General features: G+C 40.2%; 1 protein-coding gene across 2 annotated transcripts in view; it reads right to left on the bottom strand.

The window, feature by feature from the left end:
* Nucleotides 1-7: 7 nt before the first annotated feature.
* Nucleotides 8-26,806, bottom strand: part of LOC133646944 (Golgi apparatus protein 1-like) — a 43,593-nt gene continuing 16,794 nt past the window's right edge. Inside the window, exons 4-26 of one of the 2 annotated variants that reach the window (XM_062042895.1) lie at nucleotides 24,782-24,997; nucleotides 23,587-23,790; nucleotides 23,433-23,504; nucleotides 23,184-23,370; nucleotides 21,730-21,944; nucleotides 21,532-21,653; nucleotides 21,359-21,460; nucleotides 21,148-21,301; nucleotides 20,987-21,028; nucleotides 17,538-17,762; nucleotides 17,401-17,463; nucleotides 17,212-17,325; nucleotides 17,050-17,138; nucleotides 11,549-11,666; nucleotides 11,374-11,466; nucleotides 11,095-11,232; nucleotides 8,216-8,339; nucleotides 7,986-8,128; nucleotides 7,808-7,909; nucleotides 6,033-6,140; nucleotides 5,831-5,951; nucleotides 5,637-5,743; nucleotides 8-1,360 (exon numbers count right to left, since the gene is read on the bottom strand). In XM_062042895.1, the coding sequence (XP_061898879.1) occupies nucleotides 1,193-1,360; nucleotides 5,637-5,743; nucleotides 5,831-5,951; nucleotides 6,033-6,140; nucleotides 7,808-7,909; nucleotides 7,986-8,128; nucleotides 8,216-8,339; nucleotides 11,095-11,232; nucleotides 11,374-11,466; nucleotides 11,549-11,666; nucleotides 17,050-17,138; nucleotides 17,212-17,325; nucleotides 17,401-17,463; nucleotides 17,538-17,762; nucleotides 20,987-21,028; nucleotides 21,148-21,301; nucleotides 21,359-21,460; nucleotides 21,532-21,653; nucleotides 21,730-21,944; nucleotides 23,184-23,370; nucleotides 23,433-23,504; nucleotides 23,587-23,790; nucleotides 24,782-24,997 (3,027 nt within the window). In that variant the 3' untranslated portion in view covers nucleotides 8-1,192. The remainder of the gene's footprint in view (nucleotides 1,361-5,636; nucleotides 5,744-5,830; nucleotides 5,952-6,032; nucleotides 6,141-7,807; nucleotides 7,910-7,985; nucleotides 8,129-8,215; nucleotides 8,340-11,094; nucleotides 11,233-11,373; nucleotides 11,467-11,548; nucleotides 11,667-17,049; nucleotides 17,139-17,211; nucleotides 17,326-17,400; nucleotides 17,464-17,537; nucleotides 17,763-20,986; nucleotides 21,029-21,147; nucleotides 21,302-21,358; nucleotides 21,461-21,531; nucleotides 21,654-21,729; nucleotides 21,945-23,183; nucleotides 23,371-23,432; nucleotides 23,505-23,586; nucleotides 23,791-24,781; nucleotides 24,998-26,806) is intronic. The other variant, XM_062042896.1, reaches the window with a different exon arrangement.

Raw genomic sequence — 26,806 nt, 5'->3', positions numbered from 1 at the left:
GGAGTAGAAACCTTGCAGACTTTATTATCAACAAACTGCCCAATTTTTCATCTGTACAACAAAAAGAGCACACAAAAGAAAATCAAATAAAAAAAGCTCCATGATTGGACACAAACATTTGTTTACAAAAACATCTTTAGCACAAAATAAAGCGGGACAAGAGGAAATAGAAGAAGTCACACTCAAACAGTCGTCACGCACTCTCGTGCTCCACTGATGGTCCACGCCAAAGATCCCGCGGGAGGCGACCCAATGTTTGATTGTGGGAGGGGCCAAAAACTCAACGCCGTAGATGTATCTCTGACAGAAAAAATTAAGTGGTGACACAAAATGGCGTCCTCTGACATTGAATTTGAGTCTTCAAAGTAGCGTAAACACGCACACTCGCTCGCCGCGTGAAGGCCACCAGGGAACATTCATTCGCAAACAAATAAATAAGGCTATGAGCAAACTATATATATATTTTTATATGCATTTAGAAAAAGCAAATCAAGTGTGCAAAGATACCGCCGCTAAGAGAAACCCTTCCCAGCTCGCCCGCAGAGGGCGGCGCCGCAACACACAACTTTCCCAGCTCCGAAATAAGACAAAGCCTGTGAAGTCACAACTCAAGCAAACAGCAGGGGGCGCGCTGCATTTATGGCACGGGGCAGGGCGTGGGGGACGGGAGGGGGACTGCATGAGGTGGGCTGAGACGCCCAAAAGAGAGCGGGGAAGGAAAAAAACAAAACATTTAAGGACGGAGAGCCGCAGTGACGTCTCCGTGGAGGAGGAGGACGGGTTTAGCACCGCCCGCCTGGCAGTCCCAGGGCGATAAATCAAAGAGCCACGATGCATCTCTCACACTAAACCAGTCACTCAAGCGCTTCTCATGTCACACTTTCTACACATTTACACTCCCTCATGTCCTCACCTCTGACCCCGAGACCCCCCCTCCCAGTGCCCCACAGCCGGGGCGCCTCTGTTGGAAAACAAACCTGTAGTAAGGGGCGGGGCCTCCTGAACAGTGGTTCGCCATCCAGGAGGGTCAAGGAGGGGGGAGGGCGGAAGTCACGTCAACATGGACGCCCGCGGGGGTGACACGAGGGGGGGGGAGACGCGTGGGAGGGCTTGGGGGTCAACGGCGTGGTAGTTTCTCCTGTTGGGCGTGTCCAGACCCCCTCGCCCCCCCCTCCCCGTGGGTGGGCGTGGTCTACCTGTCCTTCAGCTCTTGAGTGACGCGCTTGGTGATCCTGCCGCAGAGGAGCCCCATCAGGAAGAGCACCGCCACGCCGGCGCCGATCATGGTCAGGATGTAGTTCTTGGACGGCGACGTCATCACCTGCACGGCCAGGTCCGAGAAGCCCTCGGCGGGAGCCACCTGGGGAACGGTAACCACGCTTTAATTACGTGCTTCTTAAAGGGTGGGTCGGTGCACCCCGAAAGGGGGCGTGAGAGGCATTTTTAGCGTTAGTAAAGAATTGTCTTGACACAAAAATTATTTCCCCGATAAAAATGTAATTTGGCAAGTTCTAAACAACCGCCCATTTTTTATTGAAATTATTTTTTTCTTAAATTGTTAGGAGGGGGGGCCTGAGAGGCAATAAAGTACATCTTGACATATACAAATACATTCACTTCAGGGGTGAATAAAATGATCTACCTGGGAAAAATTTTACTTTTCAATTTCCAAACAGCCCCTTATTTTTAATGAAAATTAAAAAAAAATGTTGGGGGGGGGCATGAGAGGCAATAACATATCTTGACATCAACAAATAAATAAACATTCACTTCAAGGGGGGAGGCATGGAAAAAAGTATTTCTTTAAGAAAAATTTTACTGTGAGCAAGTTCCAGACAGCTTCATTTGGAAGAAAGGGGGCGTGAGAGACATTTTTAGCGTTAGTAAAGGATTGTCTTGACACAAAAATTATTTCCCCGAGAAAAATGTAACTTGGCAAGTTCTAAACAATCGCCCAGTTTTAATTAAAATTATTTTTTTCTTAAATTGTTAGGAGGGGGGGGGCCTGAGAGGCAATAAAGTACATCTTGACAAATACAGATACATTCATTTCAAGGGTGGGGGTGTGAAAAAAATGATCTACCTGGGAAAAATTTTACTTTTCAATTTCCAAACAGCCCCTTATTTCTAATTAGAATAAATAAAAAATCCATCCATCCATCCAAATGTTGGGTTAGGGGGGCATGAGAGGCAATAACATATCTTGACACCAACAAATAAATTCACTTGAAGGGGGGAGGCATGGAAAAAAGTATTTCTTCAAGAAAAATTTTACTGTGAGCAAGTTCCAGACAGCTTCATTTGGGGGAAAGGGGGGCGTGAGAGGCAATGCCGTAATAGCATCTTTAGTGTTAGTAAAGAACCATCTTGACATACAGATACACACACTCACTTCGGTGGAGGCGTGAAAAAAATGATGTCCCTGAGAAAAAAAGCAAGTTCTTAACAGCTGCCCATTTTTAATCTAAATTAGTTTTAAAAAATGTGTTGCAGGGCAGGGGGGCGTGAGAGGCAATAACGTATGTCCTAACACAGACCTGGGCAATTATTTTGACTCGGGGGCCAAATTTAGAGAAAGAAATGTGTCTGGGGGCCGGTATATCTATTTTTAGGAACACTACTACAAAATCTCACAATAATGTCTGATTGAATGCTAAAAACGTTCTGACAGACCGCCTTAAAAACGGAATGGAATTTCAACTTGTTTTACTGAATGAGACGCCCAGAATGTACGTGAAAATAAAGAATGTGGGGTTTACAATAGTAACTATGACCGATAAAACACTGAATATTGAGATATGAACGTCACACCCCCTCTCGATTGACATATTTTACAATCAAGCGAAATGCAACAAAAATACAACAAAACGAAATATGAACGCGAAGGGTAAAAAAAGAAATAAACCTCCTACAATCTGATTTATCACTAAACTTTAGAACTTTGTTGTAAAAATCTCCTTTCCCGAGACCCGCATTTCAGGCTGACCGCTCTGGAAACACTCTGTGGAAACGCTCCCCACCCCCACTGCTGAGCTGCTGTGACTTAGATTACCATAGTAACTAATTAGAATACCATAGTAACTAATTAGATTAACATAGTAACTAGTATATTAAAGTTAAAGTACCACTGATAGTCACACACACACACTAAGTTCTGGTGAAATTACCTTCTGCATTTGACCCACACCCTTGCTCCACTCCCTGGGAAGTGAGGGGAGCAGTGAGCAGCAGCGGTGGCCGCGATCGGGAATCATTTTGGTGATTGGTGATTTGGTGAGATTATGCAAAAGCACCGATTCCAACCATTGAAATACTTTGTATAGATCAAGACTTATGGTCATTTGAAAACATCACTGCACATCATAATGGCAGCTACAGTTTCCATCTTAAAGATCTAAAAAAATTATTTGGAAATGTACGGCGGGCCGGATTGAAAAGCTTAATGGGCCGCATGTGGCCCCCGGGCCTTACTTTGCCCAGGTCTGTCTTGACACATAGACAAATCAACATTCACTTCGGGGGCCGGCAGGGAAAAAAGAAGAACTAACACAAAGAACTATCTTGAGACATACAGGTAAACATTCACTTCGGAGGTGGGGGGGGGGGCGTGAAAAAATGTAACTTTGCAAGTTCCAAACAGCCGCCCATTTATAATTTAGTTGGGTGGGGGTGTGGTGAAAAAGGCAGTAACATACCTTGACACATACAGATAAACATTCACTTCAGGGGTGTGGGGGGGGGCGTGACAAAAATGATTTACCCGAGACAAATGTAACTTAGCAAGTTCCAAACAGCCCCTTATTTTTAATTTAAATAAAAAAATATTTCTTCATGTAAAAGTTTACAGTGAGCAAGTTCCAGACAGCTTCTTTTGGAAAAAGAAACGGAAAAAATGTTTCCCTTAAGAATTATTTTACTGTAAGAAAGTTCCAGACAGCTTCTTTCAGGAAAAAGGGGGGGCGTGAGAGGCTATGGTGTAATAGTGAAATGAAGTGAATTACATTTATATAGCGCTTTTTCTCAAGTGACTCAAAGCGCTTTACATAGTGAAACCCAATATCTAAGTTAGATTTAAACCAGTGTGGGTGGCACTGGGAGCAGGTGGGTAAAGTGTCTTGCCCAAGGACAAAACGGCAGTGACTAGGATGGCGGAAGCGGGGATCGAACCTGCAACCCTCAAGTTGCTGGCACAGCCGCTCTACCAACCGAGCTATAGCATCTTTAGTATTAGTAAAGAACTATCTTGACACATACAGCCCCTTCAATGTGTTTTTTTTAAGGTGGGGTGGGGACAGTGATATATATATGGGGGGCAGGGGAGCGTGTGAGGCAATAGCGTATATCTTGACATAAACCAATTACCGTATTTTTCGGAGTATAAGTCGCACCGGCCGAAAATGCATAATAAAGAAGGAAAAAAACATATATAAGTTGCACTGGAGTATAAGTCGCATTTTTTGGGGAAATGTATTTGATAAAACCCAACACCAAGAATAGACATTTGAAAGGCAATTTAAAATAAATAAAGAATAGTGAACAACAGGCTGAATAAGTGTACGTTATATGAGGCATAAATAACCAACTTTGAACGTGCCTGGTATGTTAATGTAACATATTGTGGTAAGAGTCATTCAAATAACTATAACATATAGAACATGCTATACGTTTACAATGTGTATAATGTAGCCCGGAAGAGTTAGGGCTACATGGGATTCTGGGTATTTGTTCTGTTGTGTTTATGTTGTGTTACGGTGCGGATGTTCTCCCGAAATGTGTTTGTCATTCTTGTTTGGTGTGGGTTCACAGTGTGGCGCATATTTGTAACAGTGTTAAAGTTTTTTTATACGGTCACCGTCAGTGTAACCTGTATGGCTGTTGACCAAGTATGCCTTGCTGTCACTTACGTGTGCAAGCAGAAGCTGCACACAACATGTGGCTGGGCTGACACGCTGTTTCTACAGGTTGTAGAGGGCGTTAAAAGCTGTGCCATCACGGCACGCCCTTATTGTTGTTGTTAGGGTGAAAATCAGAGACTAATTGCCGCGGGATATTTCTGGGAGAGGCACTGAAATCCGGAAGTCTCCCGGGAAAATCGGGAGGGTCGGCAAGTATGCAGCTGAGCCGCATCAGAGTGGTCAAAGAGCCGCATGCGCCTCCGGAGCCGCGGGTTGCCGACCCCTGGTCTAGTCTCTTACGTGAATGAGCTAAATAATATTATTTGATATTTTACGGTAATGTGTTAATAATTTCACACATAAGTCCCTCCCGAGTATAAGTGAAAAAAACTGCGACTTATAGTCCGAAAAATACGGTACCACAAATTAATTTTACACGGAGCGTGTAAAAAAATGTTTCCCCGAGAAAAATGTAACGGGGAGCAAGTTCAATTTCTTTAATGCGGCGCTTCTTGGGGTGTCGCGGGAAAGGGGGGGCGTGAGAGGAAATGGCGTGAGAGCATCTTTACTGTTATTAAGATCTTGACACATACAGATAAATAAATATCAACTTCAGGGTGGGGCGTGAAAAATATTCAGTCCTTTCGGGGGGGCGGGACAGAAAATAATTGAGAACCACTGATTCAGTTGAACTCGACTTCCTGGTCATCGTTAGCGTTCGCTTGTGTGGTGGCGAGGTACCTTGGCGGCGTAGCTCCACATGTCGATGCGGTCCTGAAGCCTCTTCTTGCACTCGGGCTGAAGACGCACGCGTTTGTCCTGCAGCGACTCCATCAGGCACGACATCTCTGCGGAGAAGCAACACGGCCGCATTGATGACTGATAGCAAAACCAGACCTCAGTCCTCGGGAGTTTGCGTGTGCGTGGGGACTCACGGCGCCCCCTGCCGGGCGGGATGGCAGCGCAGTGGTGCTTGATGTCGAGCGCGCAGGCCGTGTGCAGGACGGGGTCGACAAAGATGTCCGCCTTGCTCTCCTTCAGCATGTTCAGGACCTCCTGCGGGACCGACGCGTTGGGTTAATGAGGAGAAAGGCGGTGAAGAGTGCTGAGACGTCCGACTGTCACTGAAGGCATCACCTTCTTGCATTCCTCCTTTTTGATCTTCAGCAGGTTCACCTTGAGACACTCCTCCACCTGGCCCGTCTGCTCCTGTGCTGCTGCCTCCTCTGGACACAGCTGGGATATCTAACGTGCACACAATTATAAGACCGACTTTTATATTTTAGTAAACTCTTGGACAACAACAATTTTAGTCCAAGTAACAGTCCTTGTGTGATTTATGCTGTATTGCTTCTCTTCACTGAATTAGCCTGCTCTGTCTCAAGGATACCACTCATTTATGGCTCCCCTGCAAAATTCCTCAGGCCCTGCTGAGATTGATCTGCTCAGGTTCCCACATTAGTCCCCCATACATCCCAAGAAAATGAGACAAGAAATGTTGTGATGCCAGAGATCACTAATCAATATTATATTTGTATTTTGGTCAAAGGTTACACTCCAAATGGCTTTATTTTGTGATTGATGCTGTATTACTGCCTATCCAAGATTTACCCCAAACAAAGATCAAATATATTTTGTATTTGTCTTTTGGTCAAAAGTTACTCTCCAAATTGGTTTCTTTTGTGATTGTTGCTGTATTACCAAGATTTACTATATATATATATATATATATATATATATATATATATATATATATATATATATATATATATATATATATATATATATATATATATATACACACACACACACACACCTGTATATATATATATATATTTATCTTTTGGTCAAAGTTTTTTTCCAAACAAGTTTATTTTGTGATTGATGTTGTATTACTGCCTTTCCAAGATGTACCCAACACAAAAATCAAATACTTCGGTAAAAAGTTACTTTCCAAAATGTTTTTGGGATTGATGCTGTAAAACTACCTTTTCAAGATTTACCCAAAACAAAGATCACAAATATATATTTGTATTTGTCTTTTGGTCAAAGGTTACTCACCAAATGGGTTTCTTTTGTGATTGATACTGTACTACTGCCTATCCAAGATTTACCCCAAACAAAGATCACAAATATATTTTGTATGGGTTTCTTTTGATATTGATGCTGTATTACTACCTTACCAAAACAAAGTTCACAAATATATATTGTATTTGTCTTTTGGTAAAAGGTTCATCTCCAAATGGCTTTCTTTTGTGATTGATGCTGTATTACTGCCTTTCCAAGATGTACCCAACACAAAGATCACAAATAAATATTGGATTTGTCCTTTGGTAAAAAGTTACTTTCCAAAATGTTTTTTTGTCATTGATGCTGTTATACTATCTTTCCAAAATTTGACCAAAACAAAGATCACACATATAGATTGAATTTATATTTTGGTCAAAGGTTACTTTTCAAATGGGTTTATTTTGTGATTGATGCTATATTACTGCCCAGCCAAGATATACCCAAAAAATAAGATCGCAGATACATATTGTATTTGTCTTTTGGTCAAAGGTTACTCTCCAAAGTGGGTTTCTTTTGTGATTGATGCTGTATTACTGCCTTTCCAAAGCGTAACCAAAACATTGCTGTTTTTGCTAATGTCACAATCAGTCCGTTTTATTCTTCTTCCTTTCTCCCCCCAAAATGCGCCAATTTGCCACAACTCCTCTCTCTTCTTACATTCCTAAAGCGGATATAAAGATCTGGAAGATTTATTTTGCGCTCTTGCTTTTTCTTCCTTCTTCTGTTAGCAGCGTGGGCTTGCTTTTCTGTCCCCTGATGTTATTTGACATCTCAAATAAATATTTAAAAGACCTTAGCTTTCACTGGACTTTTCATTATGAAATAGGACAAAATTCCAAAACCTCATGAGTGCAGTAGATCTGCAGCTGGGGGTCCAGTCGGTAGTCCAGCGCCGACTCCTGCAAAATGACTCGTATCTGATCCTCGCAGTCTGCCGACAGACGCTGGGGACGGTCGTCACGATGAATTTAGAAGCGCGTTAAAAAGACGCAAACGTGCACAAACATCTCCTGCTCTCACCTGATCCGCGTACTTGAGTTTGAGGCAGGCGATGACCTGACCCTCCAGCTCGCGGTCAACAGTCGCCTTGTTCAAAATGGGCTGGCAGAACTTGGGGATGTCAGCTTTGCAGGCCTTCTTCAGAACCGGGTTTAGCCTGTAGTCTGTGCTTACAAACACACACACACTCAGTCACCACATGGCGGCAGAAGGTTCGCGCTGTTTTGTTGCTATGGAAACAAAAGGCGTACCAGTGTTCTGAGTGATCTGACGCTTGGTGATCATCTGTTTACACTTTGGATCCATCAGCTCGCTGTTCTTGTTCTGTTTCAGACACTGAAGGACGTTCTTGCCCTCAGACTCGGTGCAGAAGCGCTGTCAGGCAAACGAGCGCAAACACACACTGGTTGGAATATTGCAGATGCAATTGGAACATTAACGAGGTGGATTAGGGCCTTACTGAAAAGAGGGAACGGTTGAAATATTCAATGTTTGAACAAGATATAAACAATAAAAAAAGATTGCAATAACTAGATTCTCATCTTTCTTCACTAAGTACCACCTCAGAAAACACTTGGCTCTCCAAGAACCACCATAATGACCAACATTAAAATACAGTAGCGTAGCAGGCCCAAGTAGTTATTAAAAACAAGGCAGAGGTTTTATTTAACAATTATATTTAATATTTTTTGCCACATTTTAAAAAGTAACGCTGTGTTTGAATACTGGGAAATAAAACAGTAATCAATGTTCTTTGGCGTACCACGACAGTTTGAGAATCACTAAGATAGCTAGCAATAGTAAAAGTCATCCAATATAGGTTTACATGCTCTTTGAAGAAAATAGTATATTTATATTATTATATCATCCTCATCATCATTTCTTTGTATTCCTTTCAAGAAAATGCATATATACAAGCCATATACAGTTGACACTTTCATTGTTTTTTTGTTTCTTATACATTTCCATGATCAGAAAGGAGCAGATGGAAGAATACTATTCTTATATTTATCTGCCCCCTTTTTAACACAAATTATTTTAGATGACTTTATCACTGTTCCCTCCACCAACACCCCAACTCCAACATACTTTAATTTTCGTCTAAGCATTTTCAAAATGACACGTCCAATCAAAATCAAAAATCTGTTCGATATAATTCCAGTTGTCTCCTTTTGTAACTGTTTTTAGATTCAAAGATATTCTTGCAACTTTTTAAGTCTTTGTCTAGAGAATTCCATGCTTACGCACCAGACAAGCACATTTGCTTCAAATTTGTTCGTACTCTTGGATGTTTAAAATCATACGGCCTATATCAATTCCTTTATAATAAATATTACACTAATATACTGTATATTATTAGTTGTATTAAAAAAATAAAAATAAAAGTTCAGAAAAACAAATTGTTGGATGAAAATGGCTTCCAAACCACACTTTGGACACTCCAGGCTAGGGATAGGTATCGTTTACATTTTAACCGATACTAGGACTAAATCGGTAATTGAAAAACAGTGCGGGTGCTTAAAAAATGGAAAGCGGATTTTTTTTTGTTTGGACAGAGTTTTGCAAGAAAAAAAACAACTAAACACTTTTATCCTTAAGACATTTTGGGAGATTCACGTTGAACAGAAAATAGTAACCAAGAAAACCTTTTTTTTTTTAAATCCATGAGCATAACAAAAATGATCAATTATTGCGTAAATACAGAACATAGGAAAGGTGCAAATTGTGTTGCAATACTGGTGCTCATACTTCCGGGGGTTCTTTAATGCAACCTCGTATGCTGTAAGCGTCACTGGTGCATAAAGAGGAAGTGTTGTTGTTGTTGTTGTTACAGCGAGTGTGTGATGAGGGCTTCTTAAAGTTAACAATGAAGTTTCATTATGAGAGTGTCAGATTCTGTGGGCTTCTGTCAGTACTACTACATTACTTATATTACTAGCTAGTACAATATCACTATTACTGCATTACTTATATTACTAGTACAATATCACTATTACTGCATTACTTATATTACTAGTACAATATCACTATTACTGCATTACTTATATTACTAGTAAAATATCACTATTACTGCATTACTTACAATGTATTAGTAGTACAATATCACTACTACTACATTACTTACAATGTATTACTAGTACAATATCCCTACTTTTACATGACTTAGAATGTATTACTAGTACAATCACTACTACTACTACTACATTACTTACAATGTATTACTATTACAATATCCCTACTACTACTACTACATTACTTGCAATGTATTACTTGTACAATATCCCTACTACTAGTACATTACTTACAATGTATTACGAGTACAATATCACTACTACTACGTTACTAACAATGTATTAATAGTACAATATCACTACTACTACATCACTAACAATGTATTACCTGTACTATATCACTACTACTACTACTACTACATTACTATACAATATGTTACTTGTACAATATCACTACATTACTAGTACAATATCACTACTACTACAACTACTACATTACTTACAGTATATTACTCGTACAATATCCCTACTACTAGCACATTACTTACAATGTATTACGAGTACAATATCACTACTACTACATTACTAACAATGTAATACTAGTACAATATCACTACTACTACTACATCACTAACAATACATTACTAGTACTATTTCACTACTACTACATTACTATACAATACATTACTTGTACAATATCACTACAACGACATTAATTACAAGGTATTACTAGTACAATATCACTACTACCACTACATTACTTATAGTATATTACTAGTACAATATCACTACTACATTACTTACAGTATATATTTGTACAATATCACTAGTATTACGTATAGTATATTATTTGTACAATATCAGTACTACATTTCTGACAATATATTACTAGTACAGTATCACTACTACTAACAATATATTACTAGTACAGTATCACTACTACTACATTACAATATATTACTTGTACAATATCACTACTACATTACTTACAGTAAATTACTTGTACAATATCACTATTACATTACTTACATTATATTACTTGTACAATATCACTCGTACTACATTACGTACAGCATATTACTTGTACAGTATCACTAGTACTACATTACTTTGGTTACCCTGATCATGTGCTTGCAGACCCTCATCAACTGATAGTCGAGTTCTGGATCCACCATCTCAACCTCCTGAAGCTTGAAGATCTTCTGATGACATCGCTGAGTCAGCTGACGTTTGCTCTCCTTCAGACACTCGATCACCTTTGGACAAAGATGTCACATGACAACGCTTTGGAAGCCACCCTTCCTCTGTGTGTGTGTGTGTGTGTGTGTGTGTGTGTGTGTGTGTGTGTGTGTGTGTGTGTGTGTGTGTGTGTGTGTGTGTGTGTGTGTGTGGCTGACCTGTGCGTTGCCAAAGGCCACATTTTGACACATGCGGCTGATGTCCTGCTTACAGGACTCGTAGAGTTCTGGTTCCAGACGGATGTCCTCAGACTGCACACACACACAACAGAAAAAGTGTGTAAAAAGTGATCAACACCCCCCCCCCCATATTTTTTAAAAACAGTGCATGTACCATCTCCACTTCCTCCACGCGGAGCTGCTTGCGACACTTGACGGACACGCGCTGCTCCTTGGCGTCCTGCAGGGTGTCGTTCCTCACCGTGGTGCTGAGGCAGATCACCACGTCCACCCTGAGGACCGAGTGTGAAACAGCAACATGTCAGTAACACAGCTCCACGTGGGTGAGCGTTTTGATGTGATTGATGTGGAATGACAACACGGGACACGCAATGCTAACAACCCGGCAAATAGTCGTAGCTGCGACTGTCAAGTTGACCAAGTTACGGCAGAACAGCTTATGCCCGGGTGGTTTCAGCACATGGAAGCCCAGTTCTAACTAGGAACTATCTAAGACAGGGGTGCTCATTACGTCGATCGCGGTCTACCGGTCGATCGCGGAGGGTGTGTCAGTCGATCCCCAGCCAGGCATTAAAAAAATAGTCCTAAAAATGAGCGATCATAAAAGTTCACTATGACGTCACTTTCGTCACTTGATTGACATTCACGGCACCCGAGGGTCTTCTGAGATGACGCTGGCTGCTGCCAGCTCATTATTAAGAAAAAATTACTGACAGGAAGGCGAGAAACTCTTTTTATTTCAACAGACTCTGGCGCCGTACCTGTCATCAAAACTCCAAAGACCGACTGGTCATGCTGCCTGCGCTAACAACATAAGAGTCTCAGAAAGCTGGCGTGCACAAGCTAGCAAGCTACGGACTTTGCCGCCAATGTTTTTCTTGTAAAGTGTATACAAAGGAGTACGGAAGCTGGACAAATAAGATGCCAAAAACCAACCACTTTCATGTGGTATTGGACAGAAAGGAGGACTTTTTTTCTCCTCCATTTGAAAAGGCGGACGTTATCAGCACCACTGTCTTATTCCTATCAATGCAAGTCATCAGAATCAGGTAATACACCAACTTATATTCTTGTCTTCATGAAAGAAAGGAATCTATATGTGTTAAACATGCTTGCATTATCTTTAAACACCTTTAACTTGTTAACAATATTAACTATATGTGTTAAACATGCTTGTATTATCTTTAAACACCTTTAACTTGTTAACAATATTAACTATATGTGTTAAACATGCTTGCATTATCTTTAAACACCTTTAACTTGTTAACAATATTAACTATATGTATTAAACATTCTTGTATCATCATTAAACACCTTTAATTAATTAACAATATTAACTATATGTGTTAAACATGCTTGCATTATCATTAAACACCTTTAACTTGTTAACAAAAACATATATTTCATAAATAAGTAAATATAAATTATATATATGAATGAGGTAGATCCCCGCGACTTGATCAATTGAAAAGTAGCTCGCCTGCAGAAAAAGCGTGAGCACCCCTGATCTAAGATGTGATGAAGTATTTCCACGTTTTTTATGCATTCTGAATCATAAATAGATGACAGCAAAAGTCAGCTAACAATGGAGTTAATGGGCATTTCACCTATAAAGCGCTCTAAAAAACATCCAAAAACCATACATTTTTTATATACACACTGTAAGTATGTTAGGGTTTCCCCTTAATGTAATAGAATGTGGCACGCCACCAAAGTATTTTCATCACCGCCACATCTTGAAAGTAAGGCTTTTTTTTTTTTACTTGAAAACAAATTTAAGTAATATAATATATTTTAACCCCCAGAAGAAATCACACAAAGTCCGACGCTATTTTTAACTTCTTTTACCAATTTTATGATAACAAATGGCAAAATTCGGACAAGTTTTACCTCCCGTGCAAACACTTTCGTATCGTGAGTCCGCGTTTCCCCGGACACACAACAACACTTCCTCATTCTACGCCAATCACCTTTTTGGCACGGTGTGTTTGCAAGCGTGGGAAAAACTGACATCAAATCCAAACCACACGAACATAAAACATTAACATTAGCCAGTCGTTACTGTATGAATTGATAAATATATATAGTCTATTATTTGTGCACTATTGACAAGTTAAAAAACTTGACCACCGAAAAAAGACTTTGATCACCGAAATGTAAACAAAAGGCACAACATTGTGACTGTCTGGAGCGTTGTCAGCATGTCTGTGATGTGGACGTAATTTTTACATATATAGCAGATATACTCGGGGACGTCCACCTACAAAATGTGCAAATATTAAGAGGACAGTGGTGGCTTTTAAGAAGAGAAAGTGAAACTGAGCCACAGTGTGAAGCAAGTGTGATGTCATGCTCGCTGCAGCTTTGCCTCTTTCGTCAGTGACATCGAGGGACAGAAGTAGAGTCTCTAAACACGAGTACAATCTATAATAACACCAGAAAAAGACGCTAGATTTGTTGCTATTTTTTTAAAGTCACTAAAAGTCTGTCAACACTAAAAAAATCTCAACAAGGACATTGTACAAAAGCAGCAACAATTGAAAGTATGGCAAAATGATTAAAAAATATGTTATTAATAATTCATAGTAACAGATGTGTTTTAAATGTATGTATACATTTTTTTAGCCTTTTTACAGAAAATCACATCATGGCAAATTATGCAAATTACTCGATTAAGCCATGGTGACCACGCCCCCACCGCCACAGGTATCTTGGCAGTCTAGGGGAAACCCTGCACATGCAATGTGGTAACGTTCATAATAACAAGTCATACTAACATATTTGGATCATTTTAAAGGCCTACTGAAACCCACTACTACCGACCACGCAGTCTGATAGTTTATATATTAATGATGAAATCTTAACATTGCAACACATGCCAATACGGCCGGGTTAACTTATAAAGTGCAATTTTAAACTTCCCAGGTAACTTCCGCTTGAAAACGTTGCGGTATGATGACGTATGCGCGTGACGTCACGAGGTCAAGGGAAGTGTTTGGACCCAATTCAAATACCTCTGTTTTCTTCGACAAAATTCCACAGTATTCTGGACATCTGTGTTGGTGAATCTTTTGCAATTTGTTTAATGGACAATGGAGACTGCAAATAAGAAAGTTGTAGGTGCGATCGGTGGAGCGGCGGACTACAGCAACACCAACACCAGGAGGTTGTGTTGTGTTTTGAGCAGGATAGCAGACGCACTACAGTGCCGCCGCATCTAAGTTAGCTTCTGTTTTTTTAGCTTCGCCAAGCTGAATATTATTAATCGTGTATTTACATGTTCATGGTTTAATAGTATTTTTGATCTTCTGTCTATCCATCCAGTCAGGGTTTTTTTTAATTTAGTTTCTATCTGCATTTGAGACTGCTATGCTATCACGTTGGCTACGTAGCTAGGTTAGCTTCTATTTTTTTTAGCTTCGAAAAGCTGAATATTATTAATCGTGTATTTACATGTTCATGGTTTAATAGTATTTTTGATCTTCTGTCTATCCATCCAGTCAGGTTTTTTTTATTTATTTAGTTTCTATCTGCATTTGAGACTGCTATGCTATCACGTTGGCTACGTCGCTAGGTTAGCTTCTATTTTTTTTAGCTTCGAAAAGCTGAATATTATTAATCGTGTATTTACATGTTCATGGTTTAATAGTATTTTTGATCTTCTGTCTATCCATCCAGTCAGGGTTTTTTTTTATTTAGTTTCTATCTGCATTTGAGACTGCTATGCTATCACGTTGGCTACGTAGCTAGGTTAGCTTCTATTTTTTTAGCTTCGAAAAGCTGAATATTATTAATCGTGTATTTACATGTTCATGGTTTAATAGTATTTTTGATCTTCTGTCTATCCATCCAGTCAGGTTTTTTTAAATTTAGTTTCTATCTGCATTTGAGACTGATGCTATCACGTTGGCTACGTTGCTAGGTTAGCTTCTATTTTTTTTAGCTTCGCAAAGCTGAATATTATTAATCGTGTATTTACATGTTCATGGTTTAATAGTATTTTTGATCTTCTGTCTATCCATCCAGTAAGGGTTTTTTAAAATTTAGTTTCTATCTGCATTTGAGACTGCTATGCTATCACGTTGGCTACGTTGCTAGGTTAGCTTCTATTTTTTTAGCTTCGCAAAGCTGAATATTATTAATCGTGTATTTACATGTTCAGTCACTGTGAATGTCCATTTCGCGTCCTCGACTCTCATTTTCAAGAGGATATAGTATCTGAGGTGGTTTAAAATACAAATCTGTGATCTACAATAGAAAAAGGAGAGAGTGTGGAATCCAATGAGCCAGCTTGTACCTAAGTTACGGTCAGAGCGAAAAAAGATACGTCCATCACTGCCTCTCAAGTCCTTCACTGTAACGTTCCTCATCTACGAATCTTTCATCCTCGCTCAAATTAATGGGGTAATCGTCACTTTCTCGGTCCGAATCTCTCTCGCTCCATTGTAAACAATGGGGAATTGTGAGGAATACTAGCTCCTGTGACATCACGCTACTTCCGGTACAGGCAAGGCTTTTTTTTTATCAGTGAGCAAAAGTTGCGAACTTTATCGTCGATTTTCTCTACTAAATCCTTTCAGCAAAAATATGGCAATATCGCGAAATGATCAAGTATGACACATAGAATGGATCTGCTATTCCCGTTTGAATAAAAAAAATTCATTTCAGTAGGCCTTTAAGCATACGAAATAATTTTAAAGATGCATCACAGCATTTGTTTCCTTCAACAACATCAACACTACTAAACACGGCAGACTTTGTGAGAGACAACAAAGACTACTTTGGGACAAATGATGATCCAGAAACGTATATTTTTAAACCTGAATATAAGGAGGATGGCCTAGTGGTTAGAGTGTCCGCCCTGAGATCGGTAGGTTGTGAGTTCAAACCCCGGCCGAGTCATACCAAAGACTATAAAAAAATGGGACCCATTACCTTCTCCCTGCTTGGCACTCAGCATCAAGGGTTGGAATTCGGGGTTAAATCACCAAAATGATTCCCGGGCGCGGCACCGCTGCTGCCCACTGCTCCCCTCACCTCCCAGGGGGTGAACAGGGGGATGGGTCAAATGCAGAGGACAAATTTCACCACACCTAGTGTGTGTGTGACAATCATTGGTACTTTAACTTTAACTTTAAATGATCTACAGCTTTAAGAAGCTGAGTGATTGTATTACTCTGGGTGATAAAAAAGGAGCCACCGGGGTCGGTTGTCGGCAATGCGCGGTAGACACTTCCCGCCTTCTGGATCCTTCCTTAGCTATGCCGGTGAAGGAACATCAAAAGATAGCGGTATATTCTCAAATATATACCTCTTTCTAAAATATACTGGTATTGATATATACCGGTATACTGCCCAGCCCTAATTCATGTCACCATATATAAATAGAGTCTTGTTGGCGGTTTTTGGATGTTTACTTATTGGGTTTTACAGGCGGGATAGAGGACCTCCCATTGTCTCTGCAGTAAGTGGACTTTTATTTACGAGTTAGAATGCATAACCAAAAAAAATACATCCCTCAGCATGTCTTTCATGATTGTGAACAATAGGCAAAATTCCCCAAAAAGTGGAGTCCCCCTTCAACAGTATGCATTAGTCAACCTTTCCAAGTCGTATAGTATGTCTGACTAGCTGTACCTAATAAAGAGGCCTTACTTCTTCTTGATGTTGGGACACAGTTTGAGGACGTCCTCTTTGCAGGCCGTCTTGAACTTGTAGGAAAAGCGAAAGTCTTTAACCTGAATCTGTGCACACAAAGAAAGGGCGTGAGAACTCCCGGCAGAGGAAGTGACCATGTGGACGACGGTGTCCGCTCACCAGCTGGAAGTGCGTGACTCCCACTGTGCACTTCTCGCTCATCTCCTTCTGGTGTTTGTTCTGAGCCAAGCACTCCATCAGGTCGCCGGAGTCGATCTGGTTGTCAGCCAACTCCTAACAGGGGGGAAAAGAGCGTGTCACCAACGGTCACTTCTCGGCGTGCGCACGCAGGAGGAGGAGGACGCTTACATGACAGTAGGCTTGGATGACGGGCTCGCAGGCTCGCATGAGCAGCGCCTCGATCTGAATGTCCTGACAACACACACGTGGTCAACACTACCGACAAGCGCTTCCGGTATCGGTCACAATTTGGATTTGAAGATTACCTCGGACTCCAGCTCTGTCAGGTTGCCCACCACATTCCGACAGTCCAGACCCAGATCCTCCATGTGGTCCTGAAGACACTCCAGCTCCTGACCCGCCTCGGTCTTCTCGCTGCACCACTTGCCCAGGTCGGTCATGCAGCGTCTCTGCAGCTCGGGGTCCAGCTTCACGTCCAGCGCCCTCTGGTGGAGGATCCTATGCACCTCCACCTTACAGTCCCGGGACAGCTGCAGGCCAGCATCAGCACCAGTTTTATCGTCATGGAGTGTTAGTAATACAAAGTTATTTCCCCGTGTCAATCACCTCAAACACGAGCACACCTGCACTCCATGTGACATTAGGGCTGGGCGGTAAAACTATCAATAAACATTAATAATTCTTTGTTGGAAAAAAGCAAAAGTATTGAAGCAATGTTGGTTGCATGAACAAAGGGAATATCTCCGCTTCAAATTGGATGGGCAATATGAGCCCATCAACACGGACAAATGAGCAATAATTCTGTCATGGCAACAAAAAAGGGCGAGGTCCCAACTAGTTTTTACAACTGCAAAACAAAATGCATTGTAAGATGTTCAATATTTATTTAGGTTAAATTTTTGCTCACAAAAATGAAAGTAAATCTAATTTTTTTGTTTATTTATGTAGGATGACAAGGTTATTTACCTTCAAATTACAGTGCAACTGTAAACAATTCTATAGTAATGAGGAATAAAAATGTAAACAATGTATAATTTTTATTATTTCTTCAGTTTAGGAGCATGATGACAACATTTCTGAGTCTTTCTGCATACAGCCAAATATTTTTTAAAGTAAATTATTGCATATTGTTCTAATGTGTGGCACCTGGAGACAAGAATAAGTTGATTGACAGTCTAAAAGGAACATGTCTTCCATCACTCCCTATTTTCACAGTTGTATGCATTTATATGTGTAAAATATAAAAATCCCGAATCGATTCGCAATTTTGGGGAGAAAATTTGCAATTAGTTTTTTTCTCAAAATCTTGCAGCCCTACGCAACAGTATGGTAGTTTTTTGTATTTTTTTCAAGGCGCTCGTCCCCACCAAGACCACTAATACCACACCACATTAGCTGTGCTCACTCTTTAGAGCACAGCCATAACTTCTTGGCACTAAACCTGCGGAAAATAGTTCTTCTCAGTTTTCTCTATGTTGACATTTTCACACTTTGCACTATTTTTTTTCACTTAATTTCTTACATGACTATTGTTAAGTGTTCAATGTGATTTTACTATTTTGTTTACATTGAGGGTTTTCCATGCTTGTGTTGACATGTCCTTTCCTGCCTAATCAGAGGTTACAATTCAAATAAAAAAATGTTTTTTTCCTGCTCCTTATTTTCTGTAAATCATAAAAAATATCAGTATCGATATCGACAAACATAAAACACTTATATCGTGATACAGTTTTCAGCCATATCGCCCAGCCCTAGATGATATAATACTTATCATATTACCATATATTTTGTTATGCATAATACAATTATTGAGTCATGCATTGGCATCAATTAGAAATGATCATACCCACTGATGTCCACACAAACACAGTTTTAGCAAAAACAAAACCACTCCAGGTTGATAGATCTCTATTCATATAATAAAAACACACTCACAGGCTATGGAGTGCATGCCAAGTCAACAGGTGGCGCTAGTGACCCAAAACTGCATGAACGTGTCTCTTGCAGAAAGTCACTGGTGGGAAGACTATGACGATAATGGGCTATGGAGGACTTACTCCTCTACATAACACCGCAGTATAAAACATACCACATTTTCCGGACTTTAGAGCGCACCGGTGTATAAGATGCACCGACTAAATTCTAAGGGAAAAAATATATTTCCATATATTAACCATACCAGACTATAAGCCGCAGATATCTACGCAAAACTTGTTATTTACACATAAATATTTTGTAAATGTTTACCATACTTGCCAACCCTCCCGTTTTTAGCCTCTCCCGACAGAGATTTTCTCCCGACAAACTCCCGGTATTCAGCCGGAGCTGGAGGCCACGCCCCCTCCAGCTCAATGCGGACCTGAGACTGAGTGGGGACAGCCTGTTCTCACGTCCGCTTTCCCAGAATATAAACAGCTTGCCTGGCCAAAGACGTCATAACATCTAGGGCTTTTATAGAGTGCACAACTGCGCACACAACAAGGAGACGAAGCAGAAGAACGAGGAAATTACAGACATGGCCGCCGAAATGATAGACTCATCATGAACGGAGAAGTTAAACAGGACAATACTGCCATCTAATGGCTAGCCACCGGAACACTGAAATTCAAGTATTTTTTTTTCTCTATGTAAATAAAATAAATAAATAAATAAATAAATAAATAAATAAATGTATATATATATATATATATATATATATATATATATATATATATATATATATATATATATATATATATATATATATATATATATATATATAGCTAGAATTCACTGAAAGTCAAGTATTTCATATATATATATATATATATATATATGAAATACTCGAGTTGGTGAATTCTAGCTGTTAATAACCACGCCCCCAACCACGACCCCTCCCACCCCTGACCAAGCCCCCCCACCTCCCGATATTGGAGGTCTCAAGGTTGGCAAGTATGATGTTTACATACCTTAATTGTTTCCAAACAGTGTCTGTAACACGGCAGTAAAACGGCTGATTAAACAAAACAGAAGTCATCATCATGGACCCACTAGCTGCGCAAGCTAGCTCTCCAATCAGCTAAACAGACTCAATAACTCCACAGTGACGTTTTGGGGAATTTACTGAGGAATTTGTGAAACTGAAACATAACAAAAAGAATGCCATTGTAAGTTATTAATACTAACACATACACTCGTGTAAACGTGTTAGCATAACGACACTAGCTTTGTTACATTACGATAGCACGTACAAATATGCTTGAAAACGCTCCTAGACATCACACATGGGACGGTTTAATAAATAAGAATTGTTTTAGTTATATTGTGAAACTTACAAACGTTGCTTGGAGTGATGAATGAACGGCACTTCTACTTCCGGTTGAAAGCTCTAAACAGAAGGGCACTGCCGCACCTGCAGTGAGCGAACTCGTCCAAAAGATGGCGCCATAGCACAAACAATAAAACATTATCAGAGTATTTTCTTTTTCTTTTTTTTTACTTTTTACTATGACCGCCAGTGAAGAAAAATCCATAAATTAGTCGCAACGTGTTATAAGCCGCAGGGTTCAAAGTCTGAGAAAAAAGTAGCGGTTTATAGTCTGGCATTTTCGGTTAAAAAAAAAACCCTCCAGCTGAAGTTTCCCAAAAAGTTTAAAAATGACTTTGCGTTTTTAAAAACTGTGTTTGTGAGACATGGCTAAAAACCCGACCAAAGCACCAGGATCATGTCCCTCATCTTCATCATTAGGTCAGCTGATTAGCAGGAAGTACTCACGGTCCAAGTAATGTTTCGTGTCTCATTGTTTCCACCAGGGAGCTACAATGAATATTGTGCGGTCAGTGAGCACACAGTTGCTAGGCGACGTGATCTGTTGACGCTTTTTCAGCATCCTTGACAACCCGAACCCGGTAAAAACCTTCAGTCCAGAGACTCACCCGGCGCCCCTGCTCCACCGAGCGGTAGGCGTGGCGATACAGGCAGGAGAAGATGGCGCCGGGCGGCATCATCTCGCTGGTCTCGTTCCAGCCGGGCGTGTGGCAGAGTCTCGCCGCGTCGCCCTGGCACTTCTTGTAGAGGATGGGGTCCAACCTGGGGGCCGGCGCAGGTTAGGAGAGAGATGGGACCAGAAGGAGCTACAGGACTTACTTCCAGTCCCGCGCGATGAAGTACTGCAGCTCCAGCAGCCTGTGCTCACAGTCCTCCACCATCTTGTCCGTGTACAGATGCTCCATCAGACACGATAGGATCCTTGGGCACAAAAACCGCTAAGTCAGCACTGAGAGGAAGTCCGTACGCGGCATGACGGCCAAGACGCTCACATGGGGTCTCCACTTCGGATGTGTTTGCAGGCCGTCTGGATGACGGACTCGCAGGCTTCGTTCAGTGCACGGTCGATGCGGTAATCCGCTCCGGGGTCTACCTCCTGGATCAGATTCTGGAGCTGAGGACCACAATCATCACCGTGTTTAAAAAACATGTCTTTGGTCTTTGAGGAGAAGTAAGCTGAGGACACTGACCGCCCCCTGACAGTTGGAGTCGATGGCGCCCATGTCGCCTCGGCCCACCCGCATCAGGCAGTGGAGCGTGCGACCTTTGCGGTGCAGACCCGAGCAGTGTTCCTCGATCTCGCTGCGACAGTGGAGCACGATCTCTGGGCTCAGGGAGAAGTCCTCCATCAGCATCCTCCTGTAGTCCATCATCTCACCCTGGCACTCGCCGCTGACCACACGACCTGAAACCCGCAAAAGTAGGGCTGGTACCATGGTCCACTTCCTGGATCGGTTTGATTTCCATTCATATGGTTCTAAAACGCTTAATCATGATTCCATGGGATTGCTGTGCACTTACAAACAGGTAAAATGTAACAAGAAAAAGTTGCAATGTTGACCAATAACACAAAACTGTTTTTTTCTTTACAACTGTCATTGCTCAAAAAAGAATATCATGCTCTGTGAATTTAATTGAATGTATTTGTTCAAAACGGTGCACAATGATAAAGACGCTGTAAAAACTGTAAATGAGCTAAATTAGTGCAATCGTACATGCGCAATATGTATTACTTATTGCTAATGTTTTTTTCCCCATTGTTTTACTCTTTTAGCTGTATGACACGAAAAGCGCTTGCAAGAGAGGATTATGAGTCATCTAAACGGGAATATATGAACATCCTAGCAGTCGGCATCCTAATGACAGCAGACCTTATACAGTATGTGATGTTTTATTATGTTTGTTGGCTCTCAAAGTCTGCAGTGAGTAATAATCAGTGATGCGTTTTTTAAATTAATGCACCACATATGCTTAAAATGATCAAAATACTTAAATATTAAATGCTATAAATGTTACTACCGTACATTACATATATACTTACATCATGTATATAAAACCCTAATGGAGGATTTTTTTAAGAGCCTTATAGGCAGAATAGAGTGACGAACATAGGCTCCATTGTAAGCGGACGTTTGATCGAATTTATTTAACATTTAGCATGCATCCAAAAAAATAATTCCTTCCGTCGTCATGTCTTTCATAATGATTGTAAATGATAGGCAAATTTCCCTTTAAGGAATTTAGGCGACTAAAACTAAATTAATCTGGAGGAGTAAAACAAAAACCTTTTCGTCAAAAGACTGACTAAAACTAAACTGTCAGAATTAATACTGGTGTGCGTGTTGGCAGAGCAGCGCATACAGAGGACAGCAGCTTCTTGTTGTTGTCTTGTTAATAAAGATACACTTGATCCATCACCGCCCTATGTTTTTTTGATGTACAGTACTGTATAGCATAAACCTTCACAAAATGATGGACTTTTGTTGAGGCTGGAACCAATTATTCATTATTACATTGTTTCTTATGGAGAAATGTGCTTCAGTATACTAACTTTTTCATTTACAAACCCTATTCAAGAACCAATTGAGGTTTGTAGAACGCTTGTAGAGCTGATGGCGCTTCTTCACGTGTCAGGTGGGCCTACCTCGATGCACGGCCGACTCAAGGCAGAGCAGCAGGTAGGAGAGGCGAGCCTCTCTGGCTCGGGGCATGCCACTATCCGTGCTGCAGCGGTACTTCCTCAGGTCCGACTTGCAGGCCTTGGCCAGCGAGTAGCTCACCTTGTAGTCCTGAGCGATCAGCTTCTGCCTGGTGGTCAGCGCGTCGCGACACTTTGGAGGACACATCCACGCTGTCAGCGTGATTTAAGTGCGGAATAAACACACACACTTACCCTCTCGGACATGGCCTCCTCAAACTTGTGGTTGAAGAGACACTTGTAAACTCGGCCCTCGCCCGCCAGTGTCTGCAGTAAGAAACAAATGGCGTGAAGAGACTGCGTGACAAAATGGCTGTGTGTCGGAGCAGGACGCGGCGATGACGCTCACATGCTCGCAGAAGCGCTCGCGGTCCTCGCGGCAGGCGAAGTAGAGGTAGCGGTCCAGGTGGAAGTCGTCGGAGGAGAGCTCTGCCACCCTCATGATGGACTTTTTGCACTCATCCTTGATGGGGTGCGCCCCCACCTGCTCTTCCGCCTCTCGCACCAAACCTTTCTCCAGACAGGCGATGACTTCGCCCTGTGAGTGGATGTCCTGCACGCAAACAGGCAAACATCCCTTCAGCCCAAATGTAATCTTTTCTTCTACTCTATTTTAAATGTCAGTTCTCCTTAAATACAGGCGTGAGAGTCAATAGCGTATAATACACAAAAAGCTACCGTAAATTTCAGATTATAAACTGATATTTCCTACACTTTGAACCCTGCGGCTTCTAAAACAGTGCGGCTAATTCATGGATTTTTCTTCGCTGACGGCCATAAAGCAAATAGTTTTCACTAAACACATGCAAAGAACCTTCAATGGTGTGTGATTGTTTGTGCTAAGGCGCCATCTTTTGGATGAGTTATCTCACTGCAGGTGCAGCTGGGTATTTACATGCCTACAAGTGTTTCTTGCTTTAAACCGGAAGTACAAGTGCCGTTCCTTCTTCTAGCCGTCCATAGCGTTACCAGTCGCATGGATTCTTTATTCATCGCTCCAAGCAACGTTCGTTTTACAATATAACTAAAACAAATCTCACTTACTAAACATTCCTTACAAAAAGATGAACCACAGTCATCTTGAAAACTTGATACTTTGAAAAACCTTTCAAAAAAAGTAGGGAACTTAAAAGTACATGGGTCCAGTTTATTTTTTTATCGTAGTATTGTATGATGACAACCCTCTAAACCAGTGGTCCCCAACCTTTTTGTAGCTGGGGACCGGTCAACGCTTGAAAATGTGTCCCACGGACCGGGGGGTGGGGGGTGGGTGATTTTATTATATTTTATTTTTTTCATAAAGAAATACAATCATGTGTGCTTACGGACTGTACCCCTGCAGACTGTATTGATCTATATTGATATATAATGTATATATTGTGTTTTTTATGTTGATTTAATAAAAAAAATTAAAAAAAAATTTTTTTTAATTTCTTGCGCGGCCCGGTACAATCGGTACCGGGCCGGTGGTTGGGGACCACTGCTCTAAACAATATGCATGGTTACAGTCTGGTAGTGTTATACTGTCGTGTATAAAGCAGTACCTTCTCTCCAGTGCTGATGCTGCCACAGTGCAGAGCGTTGATGTCCTCGCGACACTTGTCCATGAAGCCGCAGATGAGGCGGTAGTCGCTGAAGACGATGGTGGTCATCTTGGTGATGTACTGGCTGCACTGGTAGTCGCTGATGTTGCTGCGGTGGTCCACCAGGCAAGACACCAGGTAGCCCTTCCCCAACTCCTCCGCCGCACACTCTTTGATCTAAAGTGACACAAAAAAACACATGCCAATAAAAAAAGGTCCTCTTCTGGGCGTGATTTAGTCTTTCAGGGAAGCAAGTTTGTTCAGGAATCGGGTGTCCAAAGTGCGGCCTGCAACTCATTTTTTAACAGCACATTTTACAAATGCTATGAAAAAATACATTAAAAAGTAGAATAAAAGAGCAAACAGGTAAAATGTAACAAGAAAAAGTTGCAATGTTGACCAATAACACAAAACTGTTTTTTTCTTTACAACTGTCATTGCTCAAAAAAGAATAATGAATCAAATTCAATGTTTAGAATTATTGACCTAATCAAGGCTTCAATTGCATCACATCAAATATTAAACATTGAAATATTTGTTGGGTGAAATATTACATATTTTGTGCATTATTAAAAACAAAGTTTGCTTTGACAAGAAGGGCATAAATTAAACTAAAAACATGACACAATAATAAAAACTTACTACCTGACATACTACTGACTGATAGTTGATCTAGAAACGTATCTGTTAAAAGTAAAACAATTACAATTAAATAAATAATAAATTATTGGCATATTCAATTGCTCCAATTACTTCCCATCAAATATTCCTCTTAAACTAAATTTTGTGTTTTTGCCATAAAAAAGTATGACAATTTTTTAAACACTTTTATGAGTGGGGCCCCTTTTGCATCCCCCCAATTTGTTTTTTTTAACTGTCATTGCTCAAAAAATAATAATTAAAACCAATGTTATGAATTACTGACATATTCAAGGTTCCAATTACTTCACATTAAATATTACACGTTGACATTTCTTTAGAGACAATATTGATATTTTGTGTTTTTGCCATAAAAAGAGGGTAATGACAAAAAATGGAAAAAACAAGACAAAAAAACCATGGAAAAAATAAAAAACTTGGAATCAAAGGATAGATCTAAAGTTGATCTAGATATTAAAGCGTTGAAAGTATAAAACGTTTTTAAAAAAACTTTAAAAACCCTTTATGAGTGGGACCCTTTTGGATACGCAATAAAAAAATTAAAAACATTTCTAAATTGTCAATGCTCAAAAAATAATGAATTAAAATCAAAGTTATGAATTATTGACCTATTCAAGACTCCAATTACTTCACATTAAATATTCCACTTTGAAAAGGTTGCATAATTTGTGTTTTTGCCATAAAAAACAGGTTTACAACAAAAAAAGACAACCCCCCCTCCCTAAAATCATGAAAAAAAAAATAAAGCTCAGAACCGACAAATAGATCTGAAGTTGATCTAGACACTTAAGCGTTGAAAGTTATAAAAAAAATAATAATAATACATTTAATTAATTAATTTAAAAAATAAAATAAAAAAGGCTTATTTTTAACACTTTTACGAGTGGGACCCTTTTGGATCCCCAATCATTTTAGTGGGATTTTTTTTAACTGTCATTGCTCATAAAAAAGTGAATCAAAATGAGTGTTATGAATTATTGCCTTATTTAAGAATCCATTTACTTCACATTAAATATTCCACACTATTTTGTGTTTTTGCCATTAAAAACACAGGGTTGTAAAAAGGCAACCCCTCACCCCACCAAAAAACCATGAAAAAATAATAAAAACTTTGAATCAACAAACAGATCTTAAGTTGATGATTAGACTTAAGCGTTAAAAGTTTTTAAGAAAGAAAGACTTATTTTTAACACTTTTGGATCCCCAAGAATATTTTTGGTATCTTTTAAAATAACCTTTATTTCGAAAATTATAGCTGAAGTTGTTTTAGAGACTTAGGTGGGGAATTAAAAAAAAAATTGATCTGACCTTTTTTAAACATTTTTA

Source organism: Entelurus aequoreus, linkage group LG03 (assembly GCF_033978785.1).
Source record: "Entelurus aequoreus isolate RoL-2023_Sb linkage group LG03, RoL_Eaeq_v1.1, whole genome shotgun sequence".
NCBI lineage: Eukaryota > Metazoa > Chordata > Actinopteri > Syngnathiformes > Syngnathidae > Entelurus > Entelurus aequoreus.
This window is presented reverse-complemented; position numbering and strand designations above follow the sequence as displayed.